General features: G+C 39.9%; 1 protein-coding gene across 1 annotated transcript in view; it reads right to left on the reverse strand.

The window, feature by feature from the left end:
• Positions 1–19,394, reverse strand: part of prdm5 (PR domain containing 5) — a 30,656-nt gene extending 11,262 nt beyond the window's left edge. The window contains exons 1-13 of the mRNA XM_018670096.2: positions 19,107–19,394; positions 18,277–18,360; positions 17,559–17,681; positions 15,952–16,120; positions 15,643–15,820; positions 14,920–15,012; positions 14,649–14,770; positions 13,941–14,020; positions 11,419–11,503; positions 11,167–11,324; positions 10,570–10,663; positions 7,756–7,916; positions 4,774–4,867 (exon numbers count right to left, since the gene is read on the reverse strand). Coding sequence (XP_018525612.1) covers positions 4,774–4,867; positions 7,756–7,916; positions 10,570–10,663; positions 11,167–11,324; positions 11,419–11,503; positions 13,941–14,020; positions 14,649–14,770; positions 14,920–15,012; positions 15,643–15,820; positions 15,952–16,120; positions 17,559–17,681; positions 18,277–18,360; positions 19,107–19,205 — 1,540 coding nt within the window. The 5' untranslated portion in view covers positions 19,206–19,394. The remainder of the gene's footprint in view (positions 1–4,773; positions 4,868–7,755; positions 7,917–10,569; positions 10,664–11,166; positions 11,325–11,418; positions 11,504–13,940; positions 14,021–14,648; positions 14,771–14,919; positions 15,013–15,642; positions 15,821–15,951; positions 16,121–17,558; positions 17,682–18,276; positions 18,361–19,106) is intronic.
• Between the last annotated feature and the right edge of the window lie 2,894 nt (positions 19,395–22,288).

Consider the following 22,288-nt stretch of genomic DNA (forward strand, 5'->3'; position numbering starts at 1 on the left):
CTCCAGTTCAGCCAGACGGTGGCCCTCCACTCTCTGCCCTGTGCCACATGCCGACAGGGGCCACAGAGGTAACGTGATATCAGTGTGTTGGAGATGATAAGAGATTGCCTTTGATGAGCCGTAGCAACGCCCAACAACTTTTACACTTGACCTATCCATTATGGCCAGGGTCTCAGTAGATTTCTCCACTTCCTCAAACAATTCTCTTAAACTTGCCCATGTGAGGGTACCTGTATCAGACAAGTCCATTCCCAAGCCTCATCACACATGCAGCAGATCTGAACCTGACACTAGTCTCAAAACAAAAATCCTCAATCCAAATGAAGCATCTGCACCGCACCCAAAAAGAGTTAAAGCTGCAACAGCAAGGAACTATTCATCACAGGGACAGACAATAATTCAGTACATGGTGATTTTACTTTACAAGATTGTAACCATGACCACAGTCAAGACAAACAAAATCATCTGTACACAAATAGGTTCAGTGATTCCAGAGTTCTCCCAGATGTCCATTTGAGGGCAGTTGTTCTGTTGTGAGATCACTTAAAGCTGTGAATGTGCAGCTTTTTAAAACATCTAAATATGGCTGTGTATAATTACAGTAACAAATGACATGTCTATCGAGACAATTAGTATCCTCTGTCCTGTGCCAGTGGTAGAGTGAACGTGTGTTTGAAAAATTAAGACAGCTTTTTACAAGAACAAGTGTTTTGTTTTCTCTCTTCCTTCACTGAAGATAACAAGTATTGATGATTATGACCCAAATATGAATTGTTGTGTGTTAGTTCAGTGGAGCAGATTTATCTTACTTGTCATCTGGAGTCCAAACATTGAGGAACTTCTCCTTACTTTGCATCTCTGAGGATGTGGACTTTATTTGTTCAGATAATATAATACATATTCCAACTGAATCAATTTTAACATTGATTCACTGTTTTCAGCTGTTATGTAGTCATTTCTTTATATTCATATCTTCATCACTTTTCAGACTTACTATGAATATATAATCCCAAAGACAACACTGAGTTTCACTATAGGAAATATAGGATCTAGAAAGTGCACCTCCTTCCATTTTTATGCACATTTTCAATTAGTATATTTAAAAACCTGAGTGGAAACCACAGAAAGTCGCTTAAAAAAAGGAACATGTGATATCTCAATGACAGTTTTTATGTGTATCTGAGGTGGAACATTGCACTGGTAATAGAACAATGTGACAAAGTGTAATGGAAAGAGAGTCAGTAAATATAGTGGCAGACTGAAACATCAGATCTGTGTGGAAAACAGAAATAAACAAACATAAATGCTATATTTCCTACTATTTACATAACAGTAGTGGATGGAAATGTACATTATTTTGCATTTTCTACTGCTAAATTTCTGGAAATAGTTTTATATTTGGATGGTAACTTTGACAGTGTTTTGGGGACTTGATCTATAATAATCCCAACTTCAATTTTGACAGTTCTTTTTTAATCTGTCTCTTGTAAGTAGACCGACGTTATGGAAGTGCTGTACTACATTGCTGAAGTTTAAAGACACTACGAGTGCATTTTTATAGCATCTTCAAATTATTCAGATTTTTTCTCAGTAGTAAAAAGAGTACAAGTGAAAATCTGTGCTGTTTATGTGTTGTTTTCAACCCATCAATTTCAGTTTCCCCAGTTTAATTCAACACATAATGGCTTGAATATTTCCCATCACAGACAGCTGTTACTACTTTTTACTTCTCTGTCTCGTGCTTCTGCTTGTCAAATTTACAGATTTTCTTTGTTGCTCATGAAGCTGATTATGGATGACGAACTTAAATTTATGACAAATGTTCCATTGTTGACTACTGAACACTTGCAAACACACTGAAGAGCCACTGTCCTGTCTGTAAGTGGAAAAAGTCTAAATGTTGACGCCTGAATCATTAAATAACATAAACACTAAATCAGGATTATGGGTTAAAATGCCAAACCAATTTGCTGTAACGTAGCTCATGGGCTTACACTTATCATTGTGCCCAAACATGACACGTCCTATGATGTCAGTATGACAGCGAGGCACTGGGTTCTGTCAACGTTTCCCCTGGCACAAATAATTCTCATGACCCCACTACGGTTTATTTACCACATCATGGCACACATGGTGGGAAAATCTGCTCTCATTGAGCTCTGATGTGGAGAAGGACACATTTGCTCCACCATGGGGCCAAAAAGAACAATTTAGAAAATGATAGACTCATCCATCATGACTACTGAGCTCCACGACGTCTTCAACATCCTCGTCCAAGTTTTTGACAGCTCACATTTTATGGGTCGTCAGTGAACTCATAAAAACTGCTCTCCGAGAAGACGCCAGCTCTGTGGCACTACAACTAATTTGCTTGAGCTGAGCATGATGTTCTAACCAAATTAAACTGAAACAAAATCCAAGCCAAATATACAGTACATGTCTTGCCAGCTACTTAATAGCACTTTCAGGTTGATGTTTTCAAATTTCTCTTTCATCTGTTTCATACTTAACCCATGTCTCTCATAATGCCCTACAGTGTTTGATAGTAAAATGATAGGGGTAGGAAATCTCCAAGGAATCCTTACAAAGTCCTCTGTGTTTGGCAGGTAAATAATCAATGCTGACTTGTTCCTGTGAAGCAGGAAGACAAACAAGATCAAGCTTTCCTGTCTGCCATCCAGAGAAGCTGTCGATTTAAAGGTCTTTACCTCAGTTGGTGGCCTTTTAAAGAGATTACTGACAGAAAAACTACCCAACTGTAAAGTCTTTACTCACATTAACAGGTTTGTTTTATGATTTACACATTCCACATTTATCAAACAATTCTCCACATCCTTACAAAAGCTGTGTGTGCCCGCAAAATTACTCTTCACTGTTTGAGAACAAGATGAGTCTTGTCAGGATTGTCGCTTTAGAGAACAACTCACACTGTTCACCAAAGCTTATTTTTTCCCCCTCACACAAAAACACAACAAACAAAAAAACCCCGTCTATAGAATGAGGGGACAGATTTACAGCCAGTCAGGGTCAAGGGTCATCCGGCTGGATGCTTTCTTGGAGTGGTCTTTTCTCTCTTTGCTCCTTTCTTTCTTTGAGGTGTCCTCTCGGCTCCCACCCCTCCCCCAGCATTCCTCTCTTTTGTTTATTCTATATAAATACAATCAGACTGGGCCGCGGCCCACACTGGTATACATTCTCTCTTTTTGTTGGTTTGTCCTTCACACACATACACAGCTCATGCACACATGGATACACAGGGCGCTGTTGTCAAAGTGTAGCAGGCTTGTCAATGGACCTGCCACCATGCAAATATACACACACATTTTGAAAAATCTACACTTAAAAGAAGAGTTTAAGAGGCTATAAATATGATTTAAGCTGAAATTGCTTTTAATTTGATGGGGCAGAGGAATCCAAAGCAATGGGCGCTAATGAAGCTGACTAAGGCATGATTAAGTAAATGATTTGTTCATCAAGACGGCCATTTATGTGGGCTGAGAATGACACCACAGCTCCACCTGGGTTAAATGAGAAAATCATAATTTTTTCCCCGACAGATCTATTTGACTTAAAAGGCCATCACCAGGTGTGTCTGTTGCCAGAAACCCAGCAGGGGAGAGTGATGTACTCAATCCCAAAAGACAACAGGACAAAGAGAGAAGACAACACAAGAGAAAAAGGCAAGAAAAGAGAGATGAAGTTTAAGTGGGAGTGAGGAAAAAAAGGAGACAGCCAGGAGCAGGCAGAGAGACAGAAAGAGAGAGAAAGAGTGAGTGAACAAGTTTAGAGGCCAAGAAGCGTGTGTGTGGCCATGCCAGGGCTCTGCACCAGTCTGTTGGTAAGGAAACGCACAGGAATGTGTAGCTTTCTAGTTTAAGGCAGTTTAATGAACATTCAGGGCTCTATTTTTGTGGCCGTGCAAAGACGGGCACAAGCAGCGCTTCAACATGTTGGAATTTTCTAACATTGAAATGTGCTTCGTCCATTCCTTTGGGTTACGATGGTGTAAAGGTGGTAGTCGTGAAGGTGCACTGAGATGGGATTAGAAAAGGTACTGTGCTGAGAACAGGTTTGTTTCTGAAGCACTGAATCATTAAAGGAATAGTTAGACATTTAGTTTATATATTTTTCACTTTCTTGCTCAGAGTCAGATAAGAATGACACCTCTCTTATGTCTGTGTAGCAAATATAAAGCTACAGCTAGCAGCTGGTTAGCTTAGCTTAGCATAATTTCTTTGTTATAGTTAGTATAAAAACTAAAGTTGTGGTTTCACAGATGGTTATGTGCTGAACTTCAAGATGTATCTACTCCCAATAGCAATGATGTTAAAAAGTGAGCTTTAAAGATGGTGGTAGACAGATTTTTTTTGCTGCTGTTTCCAGACAAATCTCACCAGCTGCTGGCTCTAACTTCATATTTAAGAACAGACATGACAGTGGTATTGATCCTGTCATCTAACTCTTGACAAGCAAACAAATACAAATAACATTTAACAAAACTATTCCTTTAATAAGAGCGAATAAAATGAACAAGCATAACAATTAGATGGCATATTTAAATAGTGTTTCTTAACTTGTACACCAAATGCCTTCTTAACTTTGATCTGATTATTGCAAGAATGTCCATCCTGAAGTTTATATTGATCTAAATATTCAAAATATGAGTGTCTCTCAGTGCTCTGTGGATACTTCACATCTTTAACTCTAGTAGGTAATGTTAATGGCAGCTGATGGTCGATTTAACAAAGCACTGAAGTGCGGAGGACCACTGACCTGTATGGCTGCGGATGTGGACCCTTAGTGTGCCGTTGCTGGCAAATTTTTGTCCACAGTACGGGCAGATCTTCTCCTTCTCCCCAGTGTGTGTCTGGGTAAGAAAAAAGGATAAAATGGACATATGGTTGATGTTAAGAAAAACATTTGTAGCATTCATCCTCACATCCTTCCTACATTACAAAGTAAAACGTGATCAACAGTGATAGCTGGAATTCTATGTCAGGACATTAACTCCTCAGATATTCATCAGAAAATTTATCAGAAATAGAAAATTAAGCTCCATCATACTGTCTCTTCAAACACAATCAGATTTTGCTCCTTTTTTGTTCAGTAAAAGTAACTCAAGCATCTACACTCTACATTAAATGCCCTCTTTTTCCTAACTGCACTCCCTGGTTGGGTAAATAATAAACCACATTTCATTCCCCCATAATGCGCCACAAACTATTACTTGACTCAGAGAATGGAGATGCACATGTTCACATGACAGTGGATCTACTGAGCTGCCCTGAAGGCAGGATCAAAGAACACAGACGATGCAGATTTGCCAGGGTCCAAAGCCCCCGGGGGACTAAAGGCCAGGGTGCACGTATGCATGCATCTCCTCATCCTCCTCCCTCTTCCTCCTCTCCCCTCACCTCCCAGCAGTCCACAGAGAACTCTGGTGTGCACATGCAAACGGGGAAGACGAGCATGTGGAAAGAGTGTACTACCTCCTCTACCTTTCCTCTCAACCCCTCCCCCCTCCTGCTCCTCTCCTGTCCTTCCCTCTCTCCTTGTTGAAAAGTACGCTCTGAATTCCACCTCCTGGCCTGTGGTAAATTCCCCTGAAAATAACTGTGAGTATGAAAGACTCAAACTCAGAGCGACAGTTTCAACAGCAGTACAACAATACAGGAACACCTCCTCACTGGGCCCCCATCCTTTCCTCCATCACCCCACTGTGTCCCTCTGACACCTCGGGTGTTTTGTTACAAAGGCTCCATCCACACTCTCACACACACACACACACACACACACACACACACTCATACAGACACATGCACAAAACAAACACACATACACACTCACAGACAATCATGCACAAACAAATCCATGTATATGGTCACGTGTATCCCAGGCGGAGCAGTGTTTCGTTAGTTGTTTGTACAACAGAGAAAACATTGCTTGTATTTGACCTTCATAAACAGCCAGGGGAAACGCTATCGATTTCACATGGGAACATCATGTTCCAAATAATAAGTGTGTAATTTATTGGGAGTTGTACATAATTATCTAAAGTTTATATATAAATGGATAAATACAGTGTGTGTCTGTAAGTAGTTAGGACCAACCCTGTAATTTTCATTTATTGTGAATTCTTCTAGCCTAGCACTGACAGAGATGAGACCAATGCACAAAACATACAACACGTGCACATACATGTTGACACACACACCCTCTCAAATATCACAAATCCTGGCTCACAGAGGAAAAGGCATTTTCTGTAACTCAAGAGTGTTCCATGAATAACTCTGCCAGATTACTGTTCATTAACACGTATATCCACGTATGACTCAAGACTCAGGAAGCAAACAGACAAAAAGATCCAGTCTCTTTTTGGCTTGAGCAGGAAAGGAAGAAAGAGGCAGGCAGCAAAAATGTCAAATTTAGCAAAGTCATTCAGCGTCAGCTTCAACCTTGAAATCTTTTTCATAAAACTTATTAAAAATCCTGGTTCAGGAGAGATAATTGCATTTGCCACAAAAAATGTCTGATAGTTCTTTCCTTTACGTCATTCAGGCTCAGTGGCTACATCTGTACGTGCCTGGAGAAGAACCACCTCATAATTCAAAAGAAGAGCTAAAATTATTAATGAAGTAATTAAAAAATTTGTCAACCACAAAATAATCATTGACTGCTTTGATTATCAGTCAATTGTTTCAGTAATGTTTCAGGGAAAAATGCCAAATATCAATAAAATATCAAATGTGAGAATTAGATGCTTTTTCCTTTGCCTTTTCTTCATAAATGTAACATTTTTGTGTTTTGGACTTGATTCGAACAAACAATTTGAAAATGAAATAGAATAATAGCGAGCAAGTTTGCACAGACAAACAGTTGCAGGGTATCAAAGTGTACATGAAATAAAATTTCAACAATAGTATGGCCAAAAGCAGTGTTACTCTGGACATGTAAACACAGCCAGCAAGTTGTCGTCTCCTCAGCAACCTGACTTTGATCAAGGCCAGATCTCTCAGCAGCCTCCAGACCCCATAAGCAGTGAGACAGTTAAACATGCCTGTCTTCAGCCCTACTGTTCTAAGACAACCTCCAAGACATTTTCTTTTGCCCTGTGCCAAGGAACTGTTTGGTTTCAATCTTGATCCATAACCACACCGGACGTTGTCAGACTTAGGGCTCATAATCTGCAGCAAGATCTGTTTGGGGCTTTGAAACCCTGCGGAGCTAATGGACTAACTGCCATTTCTAATCAACATAGGAATTGATTTCCAAGCCTTCAAGTGCAGCAACGGTCAAGATGGATGTCTCCGCCAGTTTTGACAGTCCAAGATATTAAGCTACATCACTTTCAGGAGACAAGGAATGAGACTGGATATGAAACAATGGAAACATTTTAGTAAAGTAGATGGTCGAGCTGTCATTTCGTTCCTTTTTAAATTTAGTTTGATGGCAGAAAATTGATGATGGAAAACACTAAAATGCTCCCATTACTTTAGTGGAATGCTCCCATTACTTGTGCCTTTGTCTCAATGTGCAGACAAAGTATATTCTCAGTAAATATCTGAAGTTACATGCAGATCTTCAACATAATTTCACAAGGTTTTATAAGTTATTTTCTAACTGTTATGTCTACATTTTAAATGAATACAACAGCAGTTCAGCTTGAACTCATTTTCAGGACAGAATAACAGCCCTAGCAGACATGCAATCTCTGTCTATGATTGAGGTCGTCTGGCTCGAGCTCTTTTCATTCACCTTCTTGTGGCTCTTGAGGACTGACGGTGTGACAAAGGCCTTCTCACACAGGTCGCACTTGTATTTCTTATGGCCGTCATGCACCACCTGGATGTGGACGTTGAGCGTGTCCTTCCTCTTGAAGGTGGCGTCGCACTGGTCGCACTTGAATGTCCTCTCACCTGTAGCAGAGGATAGAGGTCTGTTTGTGAGAGCCATTTCCAGTTACCCATTGTTGTGCCTCTAAACATACAGTCATCACGCTCAGCAAGAGGGGACCCAATTTCACCAGGGCGATTGTGTGGGCAGAGAAACTACAAAGAGGGGTGTTTCATTGCACCAGACAACTCCAAACAATGGTCTTTAGAAAGGTCTGGTAAACAAAACATCCCTGGAGAAACGGTAAAGCAAACTTCTCTGCCATATGTTTGTTCTGAACAATAAATGTAGGCTCACAGTGCAAAAAAACATGCCCTATCTTATTGATCATTCCACTGAAAAGCACTAAAACACCAGGCAGACAGTACTCAGACAGTAAGTTGGGGGCACAATCTCAGCTGTTCACAGAGTGGAGCCTGATGTTTTCCTTCACGCCTCCGCTCTCTGCCTCTATACAACAGCCTCTATTGTTGAAGAGAGGTTGTTTCCATTATATGGAGATCATTCCATTTCCACAGAGTAGTTTGGAGAGACTGCGTGTGTGTTTGGTGGGAGCAAGTGGTTACAAGCTTGCGCTCGTTCTCCTGTTACCAAGGCCGACGATGGTCAGCTCAATAAAACGAAACAGCAGTGAACGCTGATGTCCATTGTGTTTTTAATCAAATTGAAACGTTCACTTGATGATAATTAATGTCAATGACACCCTCACATAAAGATTTCATTGTTACTTGGAATAGGGCTTCAGTCTGCTATTAAAACATGCAGGAGCTTACACCGGCACACTGACACTAATTTATACACTCATACACACAGAAGGTTGTTCTCAAGGTCTTAAAACAACTAGAAGACATTTGACAGTGCAGAAATGTGCTGCGCATGTTTCAGTGAGCCTCATGCAAGAAAATAAAAAATAAATTTAAAAAAAAAAACAATAAATTTGGCACACTTCTAATCACTAGAATAACATTTTGTCTTTATTTTTGTCATGTTACGATGCTGCTCTGACAATATGTAATCAGCAGCTGTAGTAATAATATGAACCTAGCAGTTTCAGGTCCTCAAATATGACCACTGACGCTGTTAAGTTTGTTCTGTTGAAGTGTGAAATACTTCTTTTAGGTCTTAGGTAACATTTTTGTAATTGAACCTTCCACAAACAGAGTAGATCAGCCTTACATAGCTACTGTATTAAGAGGTGTTGATTACGCTGACAATCAAATCTCAAACAGGTGACATTCATCAAGTTAAAACAAATAATTTATGACACATTTGTGCAGTTATAAGAGATTGGTGAATCTGAGTTGGAGCACGTACAAACAAACCACAACTAAAAAAGTGAGAGAGATTTAGGATAAGAATTCAAAAATACTTTTGTATGAGGCCCACTGAGTTTCAATCTGATTTCATCTGAAAATACCACAACAGCTGTGCTTCATTTTCTCACCATAGGCCGATCACTAGAGAGCTGACGTGCTGCCCTAACATTAACTCACAAAGACAGACACATTTATTCAATGGCATGTCTATTTTCTCACCTGCAGTACAGTGAAATCACATACTCGATCCTCCCGCCCCACTTACTGTCTAGAACTTGATACATTATACAGGCCCTGGTATAATATAGCCTGCCTCCTGAGACAGTGGCAGGAAATGCCTTGAGCTGTACAATCTCTTTGTTATCTGGCTCAATTCGAGGACCAGCGCCGCATCCTGCAAAGGCTCGACTGCAGCTCAACTGTCCAAGGAGATGGTTTTCTGTAGCACCCAGGATGACAAGACAACCTGTATACTTTCTAACGTCTCCTTGGTGAGATGTCTGGTAGAGTTATGATGTCTATTGTTACTAGAAATATCCATCAGGGTAAGGATGAGTTGAAGGCCACTGAAAATATACTATCCCCTAAAGAAAATGGCATGACCAGTTTAAACTTTTGTTTTGAAAGATATTGAGATGGTTACAATCCTCAAATTACAGGGAGAAAATAAAATGTAATTTCTTAATTCATTGTCATTTCTGCTAAAAAAAATAAATAAATAAAAATACATACATAACATTTCACAGGGCAGGTGTAGTTATTGCAATGTATCTAAAAATTATCAGATTTGTTTTTATTTTCACTGTCAACTAACCTGTGAATTATGTTGTCAAAAAAGTGATTAAACATTTAGCCCACCACAGTGTCCTAGAGTGTGAGAGTATATAAGAGAGTATATAATGTGTAAATATTAAATATTTTTTGTTCAACCTAAAATCCAAAACCCAAAGATATTCAAGTTACAATCATTTAAAATAACAAATCTTCACATCAAACAAAAATGACTTCGGGATGGGACATAACACAGTCTTACTCTTACAGACAAAAGTTGAATTCATGAGCAGCCGTACATGGTCTGGTATGACCGATGGCTCATGATGACTAATGTTATCTAATACTAGAATAATGCACATTAATGAGTCACTTTGCTGGATTGTGCGTTACTGTTACTTAAATGTTGTAGCTGCAGTGGCTGTTAATTAGTCAATTATCAAAACAGCTGCCAATTCACTTCCTGTCAGTGTACTAGTAAGTGAATCAATCACTTACTTTATTAGTTGCAGCTTTACTCATGGGTATATATATTAAATTGTGGGCAGGTTAAACAAGAACATACAAGGGGACTCACACTCATACTTACTGTTGTGGATGAGTAGATGGCGCTGTAGAGAGAAGGGGGTGCGGAACAGCGCTTTGCACTCCTCACACTGGAAGGGTCTTTCCTCGGAGTGGGTCTGCAGAGGGAGCAGAGCAGCATCAGTGCGTCTGTAATGTGTAAGGAGAGCTGCTCCCTGCCTCACTGTGGATGTTGATGAGGCTTCTTAAATTGATGTGAGAGGATCATTGGTAAGGCTCCGTAGTCAATTTGGTTTGTTGACTTGATGAGGACAAGCAGCTCGAGGGGCTTTAGATTCAAAGTGCTTCTGTTTTTTTTCTGCTCCCCCTCCATCCATCCCCAACCTATCTATCTGAGTGACACCTCAATCCCAAAAGTAAACACAGGGAACCTCAGGGGTGGAGGGGGCCAAAGACCCCACAGATAACTGCCACCAACGAGACCCTGATTGATTACAGCCAAACTAACTCTAGCTTTGAAGTGTCTCTGTCTTTCAGTAAATATCTCTTCTCAGCACATACGAATCAGCTGGACATAATGGTATAAAGAAAATAATTACCACACTTGTGAAAGCCTAATTACAGCAACCATAAGCTCACCAGTGGATTATTATGTGATCACCTTTTTATGATTCTTGTAGACGTTGCGGTGAGCAAACTCCTTCCCACACAGCTTACATTTGTATGGTTTATCCTCGCTGTGGATGATCTTATGAGCCGTCACCTGATCCAGACGCTTGAACGAACGACTGCAGATCTCACAGGTATATGGTCGCTTCTCTAAACAACAAAAGATTATGGGAGATGAATTCTGGTAAACAGAGATGACGCATGAAGTTAAGGAGTGATGTTTTTATATGCAGCATTTTCGTACCTGAGTGTGTGATCATGTGGCGTTTCAGCTGATTTGTGGAGATGAACTTCTTATCACATGCATGGCAGTCAAATATTTCATGTACCTACAACAAACAACAAGAAGAATGCATTTAAGTTTTGGTCATGCTGATAATTTCAAAAACTTCGGGTGTGCCTGTAAAAGGATCACCGCCCACGATGGTCAACTGAAACTAAATCTTGTCTGTTTTCATTAGACTCATGTCTCTAGACAGAAAAGCAACTAAAGTGATGAAAAGTTTCAATCCTTTTTCTGCTTCAGAGCATAGCTCCAATAATTGCAAATTCAATAGCTCCCCGGCGTACAGTGACAATAGCATATGCTAATGCACAGCAGCTCCTCTTGTCACAGCTGCTACAGCAAAAGCTTGTTCTGCTAAATGATGATAATAGCAGTTTTAAGCTGCTTTGGAACTAATGTGTCGTTATGGAAAGTTTGATTGCTCTTTGGCAAGAATAATACTTAATGCCCCAATGACTTTGATTGAAGCTATAAGAATAAAAACTCAATTCTTCAAAATGTAATGCAATGCCGGCCTAAATTCATGGGAAAATATTTTGACTGTCTGATCTCCTATTTTATAAAAGATAATGGTTCAGACAATAGTGTGAGATTAGAAAACATTTCTGCTGTCATGAGCCACATAATAGCAAAACTGGCACATAGGCACATAAGGAGGCCACACAGGAATATTACATATTACTATTTTAAAACACCCTGGAGATCAGAAACAGGAGAACTGACTCTTCGACAGGTGAAGTAGGTTAAATGATGCTCTGCGGAAATATGTCAACCTCCAGGTGACTTTAAATGTTGAACAGTTTGCAAGTGGCTTAATGATAAATAAGCTGATTATTGCCCACTGATTAATCTGGATGATAGATGTGGACAGGAGAAAATGAAATGTCACAATTACCAGCTGGGATAATGAATGAAGAATCTTAGTTAATGAATGACAACCAATAAGACAAATTGTTTGAGACAACTATTATATTAATCCAATGCTCAACATCAGCTTAAGTGCTGTCCTGACCTGAAGCAAGGAACAGCAAATGTTTACACTGCACATCAATCCACATAGCAGAAGTGAAGTGATCGATTCATAACTAAAAAAAACCAACAGGCTTGATAGAGAGGAGAGAGATTCTTGTTTTTCTTGAACCTCATTACAACTTTGATTTGGTGTTATGTTAACGTCCACACAAACAAGCACAAGATTGGTCAACAAACAGTATAAAAGCTGCAATAGCAGGCTGCTAATGGACAATTAACGTCATTAGATGAGCAGCCAGTGACTTTCTGTGTTGGAATTTTCTACTTTAGTCTTTTTGAATTTGAATAGAGGCGAGTTTGTGCAGTGTCGAGGCAGGGTGAAAAAAAGTTTAATCTGACTCCACAATCCAGCAAGGCGCTGCACTCGGTGTTGTGAGCAATAAATAAACATGGATCAGAGAAATTACAAACTGCAAAGTGTATGAGAGTTATACAGTGATAAAACACTCTAGAATGACAATGTCTCCATTTTCAAGCACAGTGCATTACTGTTTCTAGCAGCTGAAAAAACTGAGCAGCTTGGAGCTGCAAATCCGTCAGAAGCATCTGAAGGTTGCAGGAAAAGCATGTTTGAATTTGTCCATAGTTTGGGCTTCAATAGAGGTGAATGGCAGACCTGTCCTGTCCCTGTCCTGTCTGAGCATTACAAATGCATTCTGTTACTCCAACTGGAACTCCTGATTGTATTTCACTGTCTCACTGCTACCTTAAATAACACGACCCCATCAACGCAGCCTGTTATTTTTGGTCTGAATCCCCACTTATGCGTGCTAGCTATGTTAATAATTATTATTAATTAATACAACAGCACACAATTACAATGAAATTTCATCTTTAAATGGAACACACATTAGCCTGCTTTGTGTGCAACAGAGGGGTGTAACCTGGAAAGAACTACCCCCTCATATATGTGTACAACAGCAAATGTAAAAGCTTTCATGAGTAGAACACAGAATAATACCAGCAATATAGAGCACAGAAACAAATACATATTAGTATGAAAATGTTTTAGAAGAATATTTGAACAGCCCCATTCAAATCTGTAATCCATCAGTAAAAGGGAGAATCCTGACGCCAAGGCTAAAACCTTATTGTCTGCCAGCAGAGCCTCTTAAATTTCACAAGACCTGTGGGATGAGCTAGTGAAAAAGAAACCAACCCTCTGCTCTGTGTCACCCAGAATAAATTTGTAACAACTTGATCATAAAGACACCCTCACATGGAGAGGGAATAGTTGAACAAAGTGAACTCAGGGCAATGAAGAGGTTAGTCTAGGTTATAGAAACAGTGGAGAGTGATGAACTTTACTGTACAGCAGTAAAGAAACAGCACTGTAAAAATGGATCATGCAAAACTACCTAAGCTGAGTAAATCCTCTCAGACCAAATGCAAAGTATCAGGGTACAATAATTTTAGCTGCGCAGTGGATGTTCATTGTAGAGTCTCACCTTTCTGTGTTCTTGTAAATTCAGAGAGGAGGAGCATTTTCTGTTGCATATAGTACATGTGAGTTTCCGTCGTGCACTCCCTATAAAAGAAAAGATACACAGCAACAGAAAAATATCAGAAGTTTCACTGGACAAAGATCTCTCCCCCTCACAGACTCAGTGGTCCCACCATCCCACCATTCTGGGACCCTTGCCTTATCCTCATCTGAATCACATGACCCACATCTGTGGTGTCTGAGCCACTTCCCCCCTCGCCCACACACACACACACACCACTTGTCCTAACCACATTGGTAAAACATAAAGGCCCAGATCTCGACTCCGTCATCTGCCTCTGAAATGAATGTCTTAATCTCGGGCTGAAACTTGATTCACGTGTAAGGCTGCACAGATCCCTGGCTGCCCTACATCCCATCATAAATAGCTATGGAAGTCCAATTATCTGGAAGAGTGAACAGCCCCAGAACACACAGGTCAGCAATTATGGAGTGCAAGTAATTAGAGATGTGTCTCAATATTGCAGAGATTTTAACTGATCGAGGTCAAGCTCTGTTACTGCAGCTCCTTGAGTGCTGAGGCTGCTAATGGACAATTAACGTCATTAGATGACGTTTTGCAAAAAGGAAAAAGCGATGCGAGTGAATATGTGGACAGAAAGTAGGAAAGAAAATCATAGAGAGACGTGTAGAGAGGGGCTCAGATGCCAACCTGTGTGAACATTTCCTTTATGCTTCTTCAGTGCATCCTTGCTCTTGAATCTTTTGCCACAGCTCTCTGCTTTACAGATGAACCTGGCATCTCCTTTACAGGCTTCCTTATGCTGCTCAAAACTGTACAAGCAGGATACAGAAGCAGAAGGAGGAGGAAAAAGCTTCCTGAGTTACAGAATAAGACCTGGTGTTTTTACACGGTAAAAACTGTTGTGTCTTAGGAACATTTTACAGGTTGTAATAAGCTGCCTTTCGTCAATGTATGTTACCTGGATTCTGAGCTGAATGTGTTGTGGCACAAGGAGCACTGGTGAGCTTTCGAGTCACCTGATGGATCCAGTGACTCAGAGCAATGCAAAACACTGAGAAGGGATTCAAAATAAAAACAAATTAGGCACCGAATAGGAAGTGAAACACATCAGGTTGATGACTTGTCAGTATTAAAATTAGGAAGTCAAAAATAATCTGTCCAGTGCACAAGCTGAGAAGATCAATACTGCTCCCACATCTGTGCAGTGAATAAAAAGCTACAGCCAGCAGCCAAATAGCTTAGCTTAGCATAATGACCGGCATCAGGGGGGCTCTGTCCAAAGGTAACAAGATCCATCCAACAGCACCTCTGGGTTGGTAAGGCTAGCTGTTACCCCATCACTGTGCTAACCTAGGCTAACTATGAACAGACTGGTATGAGAGTGGTATCAATCTTCTCATCTAAGGGAATTAGCATATTTCCTGAAATATTTAACAATAATTGTTTCCTATACATTCAGGATTAATTGATGCATTTGTTTTGTCTCAGAAGCAAACAACTGAATATCCTTAAAATCACTTTTAACTACATATAATTTAATGCATAAATGTACTGAATTGATTTACAACTTTTTCAGATTTTTTAATGACCTGCAGATACTGTGCTTTTAGAGAAAAAAAATGATAGCAAGATAAAACAGTTTGACAGCGAGTTAAGTGATGGAAAAGTAAAGTAAACCTACTGGCGCTGCAGAGCCTGTTTGATGGGGAACTTCTTGCCACAGTTTCTGCATTTGAACTCCTTCTCCTCTGTGCTGGGCCTCTGGTGCAGACTCTGGAGGTGGGCGGCCAGGATCTCCTCACTGGGAAAACTGCTCTCACACAGCAAGCAGGGGTGGTCCTCCTTCTTTATTACTAGTTCTGCACAATGAGCACATTAAGTCATATAGCAGAGATCTAAAAGGTAAGAATAATTCCAGGTTTTTTTTATGTGTCCATTAGAAATTATCTGTAATTCAATGAGGAAATGAGGAAATATAATTTCTCTGTACCCATTTCAACAAGATGCTTGGCATCTTTACTGTTTTCGTCGTCATCTTTAATGATCTCCTCCTCTTCTTCCTCCTCCTCTTCCTCCATATCACTGTCCAGGTAGCCTATTAGAAGCTCTGTGTCTGTCTCTATGTCATCCACAGCCAGGTAGAAGATGTTTTCTCCATCCTAACAGATAACAACAGGACTATTGTTGAATAAACACACAATACTAACGATGCCTTGGAGCACTGGCAGAATTACACCAAACAAATTTGAGAAGAATGTAGCTAATGAGAAAAGCATTCTTGCTAAAATACAGCTATAACCATTTATGGTTATGCACAGTGAGTTACTATTAAGACTGGCTGAAGGTTGAACCCATTACACCCAGACAACAGTCTGTTAAGGTCTGATTGAGGCCACAGGTCAGAAGCTCAAACCCTTAAAAATGTTGTCATTAACTTCCCTGTCCTTAAAGGTCATGCTAATAAAATCAAAGCGTCATTTTGTTTTAACTATGGGATTCTAAATATACATAAATAATGATTAAGAAGAGGAAAGCTACACAATAAATGTCACTGTTGATGGAACACAGAGCTTTAACACACATGGATGACCTTTAAACGACCAATCACTTTGGGCATTTGTGTATTAATGGCAGGAACTTGGCCCTAAGACCTGAAATGTTCATCTTCTCCTCATTCCACCTCCATTTCTCTTCCACCATGACAAAAAACCTGTTTTTATCTTTTGCACAGGAGTGCAAGAGGTGAAATTTCCCAGATCTAGTGCAGTAAGCTAAGTAAGTAAGAGGTTGTGTTTTGAAAATTCTTCAGATTTTTGTGGTATCAGCCTGGCTACTGTCATTGAAACATTAATTGTCAATAAAAGGACTTTGGAATCTTTTGGACATAACAAATTGACAAAATTCCTTTAAGATTAACAATCACAAAAACATTCCCTCAGCAAAATCCCAATTATGTTTACTAAATTCACAAAAAAATGCATGGACAAAAAGGAAATATGCTTCTTCCCTCCTTATCCAATATTACTTGCATACTTTCATACTGATTTACAAAATAGTAGATACCTGGCCACAAATAGACCTAAAGCCAAAGAGACGTGTTTTGCGATGTAAATGAGCAACATGCATCCTTTGGCATGCAAATTGATCAAATGAATATTCACCTTTTCAACTTTAACCTATTTTTTAAATAATAATATATAATCCAATTTCTATGTTTTCACATTTGTCTTATCCATGTTATATCCCCTCTCACCACTCATCACCATATTGTAATATACTGTAGTACATATTCTTGTCATCTGTAAAACTGAACTACATGGTCATTCAAAATACAAAATACAAAAAACACGGCCTTTTGTTTGAAAAAAAAAAAGACTTTTCAGATCTCACTTATTATACAAGTGATCTGTTTAGTTCAACTAAAGTACAGCATCTCCTACCTATACATGTTGAAAAATATTAATATTTGAGGTGTCTTTATAGCCACATTAAAAAAACACTAGCTGGAACTGACAGATGTGTATTGCCTGTAAAATGTATTCTCTCTTTCTTTTAGGTAGATCTGAGGGATTCGTTGTCCACAGAGAGGAAATGTACCTGTATGGCTGCCAAGTTCTTCTGCTGTTGCGAAGGCGCCTGATGGACAAACCGCAGCCAGTTGGCATAGCGGGGGTTACTCGCATCCAGAATATACAGCACATCTCCTTTACTGCCACGGACCTAAGTAAAAAAAAAACAACAATAACTGCATGAGTTGTAAGAAGTGAACGACAGATTCTTCTTCTTCTCTTGTTGCTTTCATGGTGTGTCTTCTGCATATCAAAGTGTGTTTGTGGCCTTACATATGAACATCTTATCGTGTGCACAAGTCTGTACAACACAATGTGGCAGCTACAGATAACTACATCACAGCATTTGTTTTAGTGGTTAGCATCAATGGCTTCATGAGATGAGAGTCAGTTTAAATCAGCCAGTATGGTTAATTGATCTGCAATAAAATTAACTGCTCTCTTTATCACAGGAAAACCAAAAATGGATTTGGACACACTTGCAAGCAGCTGTGTCTTTCTTTGTGTTCTGAGCTGCAATACAAGCTGCAAGGAGACTACTTACTGCTGTTAATTAACATCATACATAATTGATACAGCTTTTATATGTGTGAGGTTAGTGCTACGAGGATGATTTATGTACTTCTTATCTAAAAAATGGCCAAAAAACTACATAAAGTCACATCAAGACATACTTTTTTTGAACTCGTTTAACCTTTACATGTGCACAGTACTGTAGAAAGAAGGCAGGATGTGTGTGTATTCACCTCCCACATCAGTCTGGTGTCCGAGCTTTCATCCAGCTCACTAGGCAGCTTTTTCTCACCTGCAAAGGGGCCAAACTTTTCTCCCTTTAAAGCAAACAGAGGGGTCACTTGTCAAAACAAGATTCCACTGTAAAACAAACTACCAGCCAAAATGAATTATAATAAAACATTATACACCCCAGTGTACAGTCCAAGTCGTGATTTTTGCATTATGGATAAATGTTGGATGGCTGGTGGGCAGGCCTACACTTAAGTTTGACATGTGAGCACATCCCTCAGCTACAGGACATTTTCCCATTAGTGCCAAAAATCCAGGGGGCGTGGTCAACATGTTGTATTCATGTCCTCGACATGTTTTACTACAGTGCAACAGATTTAAATGACAATATCCTCCTGAATGTGGATATATCCCCACTGATACATGAGCCCATTCATCTCCTGGAACATTTCACAGCTTCACGCGACCTCTCCACGTATCTGACAGCGGTGGGATAATGACTTTAGTTTTGCAAAATGTCGTAAAACGTCGACTTGAGAGCTTTAAGATGAATGTAACCGTCATGTACAGTATGTGTTCACGAGACAGGCGCGCGACCCTTCCTTGAATACATTGTTCAGCAGAGACCGAGAGAAACAACTGGAGTTACTGTAGCTACGTGGCACTTCACGTCAGAGGAGCCTGGGGTTGAGACTGAGACTTTGACAGCGACTACGAGGAACAAGGAGAACATAAACCGTATCTACAACGCATAGAAATGGTCAGAAAGTAACTTAAAACGCTTCCCGCGTGTAAAGTCGGTTACAAAGTTGCCCAGCCAGAAACAACAAACCTTTTTCACTCGCCTCGCCGTGTAAAGACCGATTCCATCCTGGACCTTTGACGATTTCAGAGAAAATCTGTCTGGCACGTACATACCCAACATTGTCATTACTCGGAAATGTTTCCTTCAATGACAATTAGTTGGCTATCAGATATGTCTGCGGAAGTGAATAAGCATTGTCAGTTTGAATTTAGAGCAGTTAGTTTCTTCGTGAAGCGGTCCAGGTTGAACTTCTGTTGCTCCTGCTGCAGGAAAGCAGAGCAGCGTCCTGATTGGTCCAAAGTTTGTAACCAGAAGCTACCTTTTCTGTCGTGCAACTCTACAGCCTGTGTTTGACTCAGGCTGCAGGCTCCCAGCCTACACAGGATGAAAGCAGCATTGTGGTGATAGTTGTACTGTAATAATACTAGTACACACTTGTTTCCCACGCAAACTGTATACACAAACACTGGATCTTAATAACTTAGAAACTAACATATGGTAGGATCCCCCAAATAATTCAGACTCCCACTTAAATACAGATTTGTGTAAAAAAAAGCCCTCACCTAACGAGGCTGAGTTCCTGGATTTGATATTGTAGGTGACTTTATATTCTGTGAGTCCATACCATATTAACTCACTATGTCAGCATCAGTGACTGATTTGTGTCAAATAGGTGACAATATATATTAATTAGATACTGTATGGCCACCTGACCACCCACCTAAAGACCCAATTTTAAGTGCCACACATTCAAGATACACAACAGATATGATAAATGATCAGAATGTTTTTGGAAAGTTATTGGCACACATCATCTGAGGAAAAAAATGGTAGAACTGGCTTTTCCGAAGCTCATATCCACTTTTTGTCAGAGCTCATTTTTGAAAATGGATTCACCAGTTTGATTGCCAAAACAGATCCATTAATACTCACAGGCCATTCCATAGTAAGTTGTTGTGGAAGCTATAATACCTACACTGCACTGATAATACATGCATTTCACATTGCTCTGAAAAACGCCCACCATCATTTTTCTCAATTCACCATTAACCTCCAAAACCTCAGAATATTGTGTGTTTTGGCTCAAACTTATCTGCTCTACTATTCAGAAACCACATTGTACCAACATGCAGCAGACCAGAGGCCTGACTGACCCTTTTAGCTTGAAACAGTTTGCTCAGCAGGCCAGAAACCACAATTTACCAACAATCAAGGGCTGCTGGAACAGATGGTTCTTCTGGCCTGAAGCCTGCTGCTCCACAGCCGTCTGAACCAAACCCTCCAGGCTGAAACTTCAATCAAGGCAGACTTATATGTAAATAAAAACAAACCAGGAAGTAGACTGTGTACACCTAACTTCCCAGTAATGATGCTTGGTACCATGTTTATTATGTAATTTGATACACCTGCATTACTGATACTAAAAGTTAGACAAAGCTCCAAAGGAAATAAAGGTCAATATTTCATAATCTCAGACCCATCGTGTTGTTATAATGTGTTATAATTGTTATAATTTTGCAAAGACTAATGTTATGGCTTTTTAATTCAAATCTTGTCTATTTTTTGTTATGTAAAATTCACAGCTTGTTGAGATTATATTACAGTTAATTTTTCTGGATTTTTTTTTCAGGGTTAATAATCCACAGGAACAACTTCATTATATGTATAATGTGTGTTATATGAGTGGACAGAGTAGATATATGAAATAATTTCCGTATTAGCTCTGTTTCTTTATCCACAATAAGTACTTTTTCCAGTAAAACAAGTACTACTGTCCTATAACTTAAAACTACACATCCTGAACTAGATTGTTTAGAGAGGGAAAACATAAAATTTCAGAATAAAAGTATCCAAAGTAAAGCCAGATGATTCTTCTTTTCTTAGCTGACTAACCGTTGACACTAAATGCCTGAGCAGTGGATGTGGTTTTGACTGAACTGAAAAACACAACTTCTGCTTATATTTGTGTGAAAATGCTGAAACTATCAGGCCACAAGCAAACATCCCATTATCTACAGTATAGTCTCTTTTATCTCCACTCACCTTGATTTGTTGACTTTCACCATGCACAGAGAGACCAGCATCATCTCTAATCATGGACTGTTTGTGTATTTTCTGCTTTTGAACACCTCTTCAGCAAACGTGTTCCCTCTTTAATCAGCAGTGTGTCAGTGTTACGTTGGTTGTGTTTATGATGTTTATAGCTCATGTTTATGCCAGTGGTTTCCTGTTGTGCTGTGACTCGCTGAACTGCTTCGCGATTGGTCCAGATGACCAGTGCTGGTTGACAATTACAGCAAAGACTGAAGCATGATGAGCATGTTTACCGCAGAGTCAATGAGCTGGTGTGTTCAAGTGTTTTTGTCAGATGTTCCTGGCTGCTGTTTTTAAAGGGTTTACACTTCAAAACTGAAGTAGACATGTCCCTCAGTAAGGATTTCGCACCCCCCCTTCCTAGATCACTGTTGTAGCTGAGATGGTGTCATCGGTGGCCTGGAGTCATATTCCAGGTGTATTTGAGTAAAGCCATGAGGGAGGGTTACAGGGAGACTTACTGGGTGACAGGCCTGATCACTGCACTGAGAGGGCCTTTGTGTGTGTCCGCCCCACCCAGCTCCTCCTTGGTCCATATCTGTCTCCCCTGACCTCTCTGTCAGTGCCTTGGCCTGTCGGGGCAGGACGATTAAATGTCATGACCCCTTTTTTCCTCTGTGCCCTCTGAGGACCCTCCAACCCATTAACTTTCACTCAGCTTTCACTAAGATCCCTAGGTTATCCAGACCAGCTCTGATCTCCAACACCTGCACAAAAGACACACAGAAATACACACACAGGACTCACCCCCTCAACCAAGGAACCCAAATACAAGGAAAGATGATAATCCAGATTTGTCCATTTTAAGATTGTGGGGAGTCTGTGCTGGGCTGCACAGATAACTCATGGTCTTTGGTGGTTTGTGGAGGTTTAACAATTTTCTCACATGTTTGAGGCTTAGATTGAGAGAAATGTGGGACATCACACGTTTGATCTGGGACAATCTGAACATGATCCTGTAGTCTGAGCTGGTGTCTCTGTGAGGCTGTAGTTAATCTAGCACAGTAGTGCTTGAACTAAATGCTAATATCAGCCTGGCAATGTGCTCACAATGACAACATGCTGATGCTAAACATGTATAATGTTGAAAATAACTATTTTAGTTTAGTGTGTGG

Source organism: Lates calcarifer, linkage group LG17, assembly GCF_001640805.2.
Source record: "Lates calcarifer isolate ASB-BC8 linkage group LG17, TLL_Latcal_v3, whole genome shotgun sequence".
Classification (NCBI taxonomy): domain Eukaryota; kingdom Metazoa; phylum Chordata; class Actinopteri; family Centropomidae; genus Lates; species Lates calcarifer.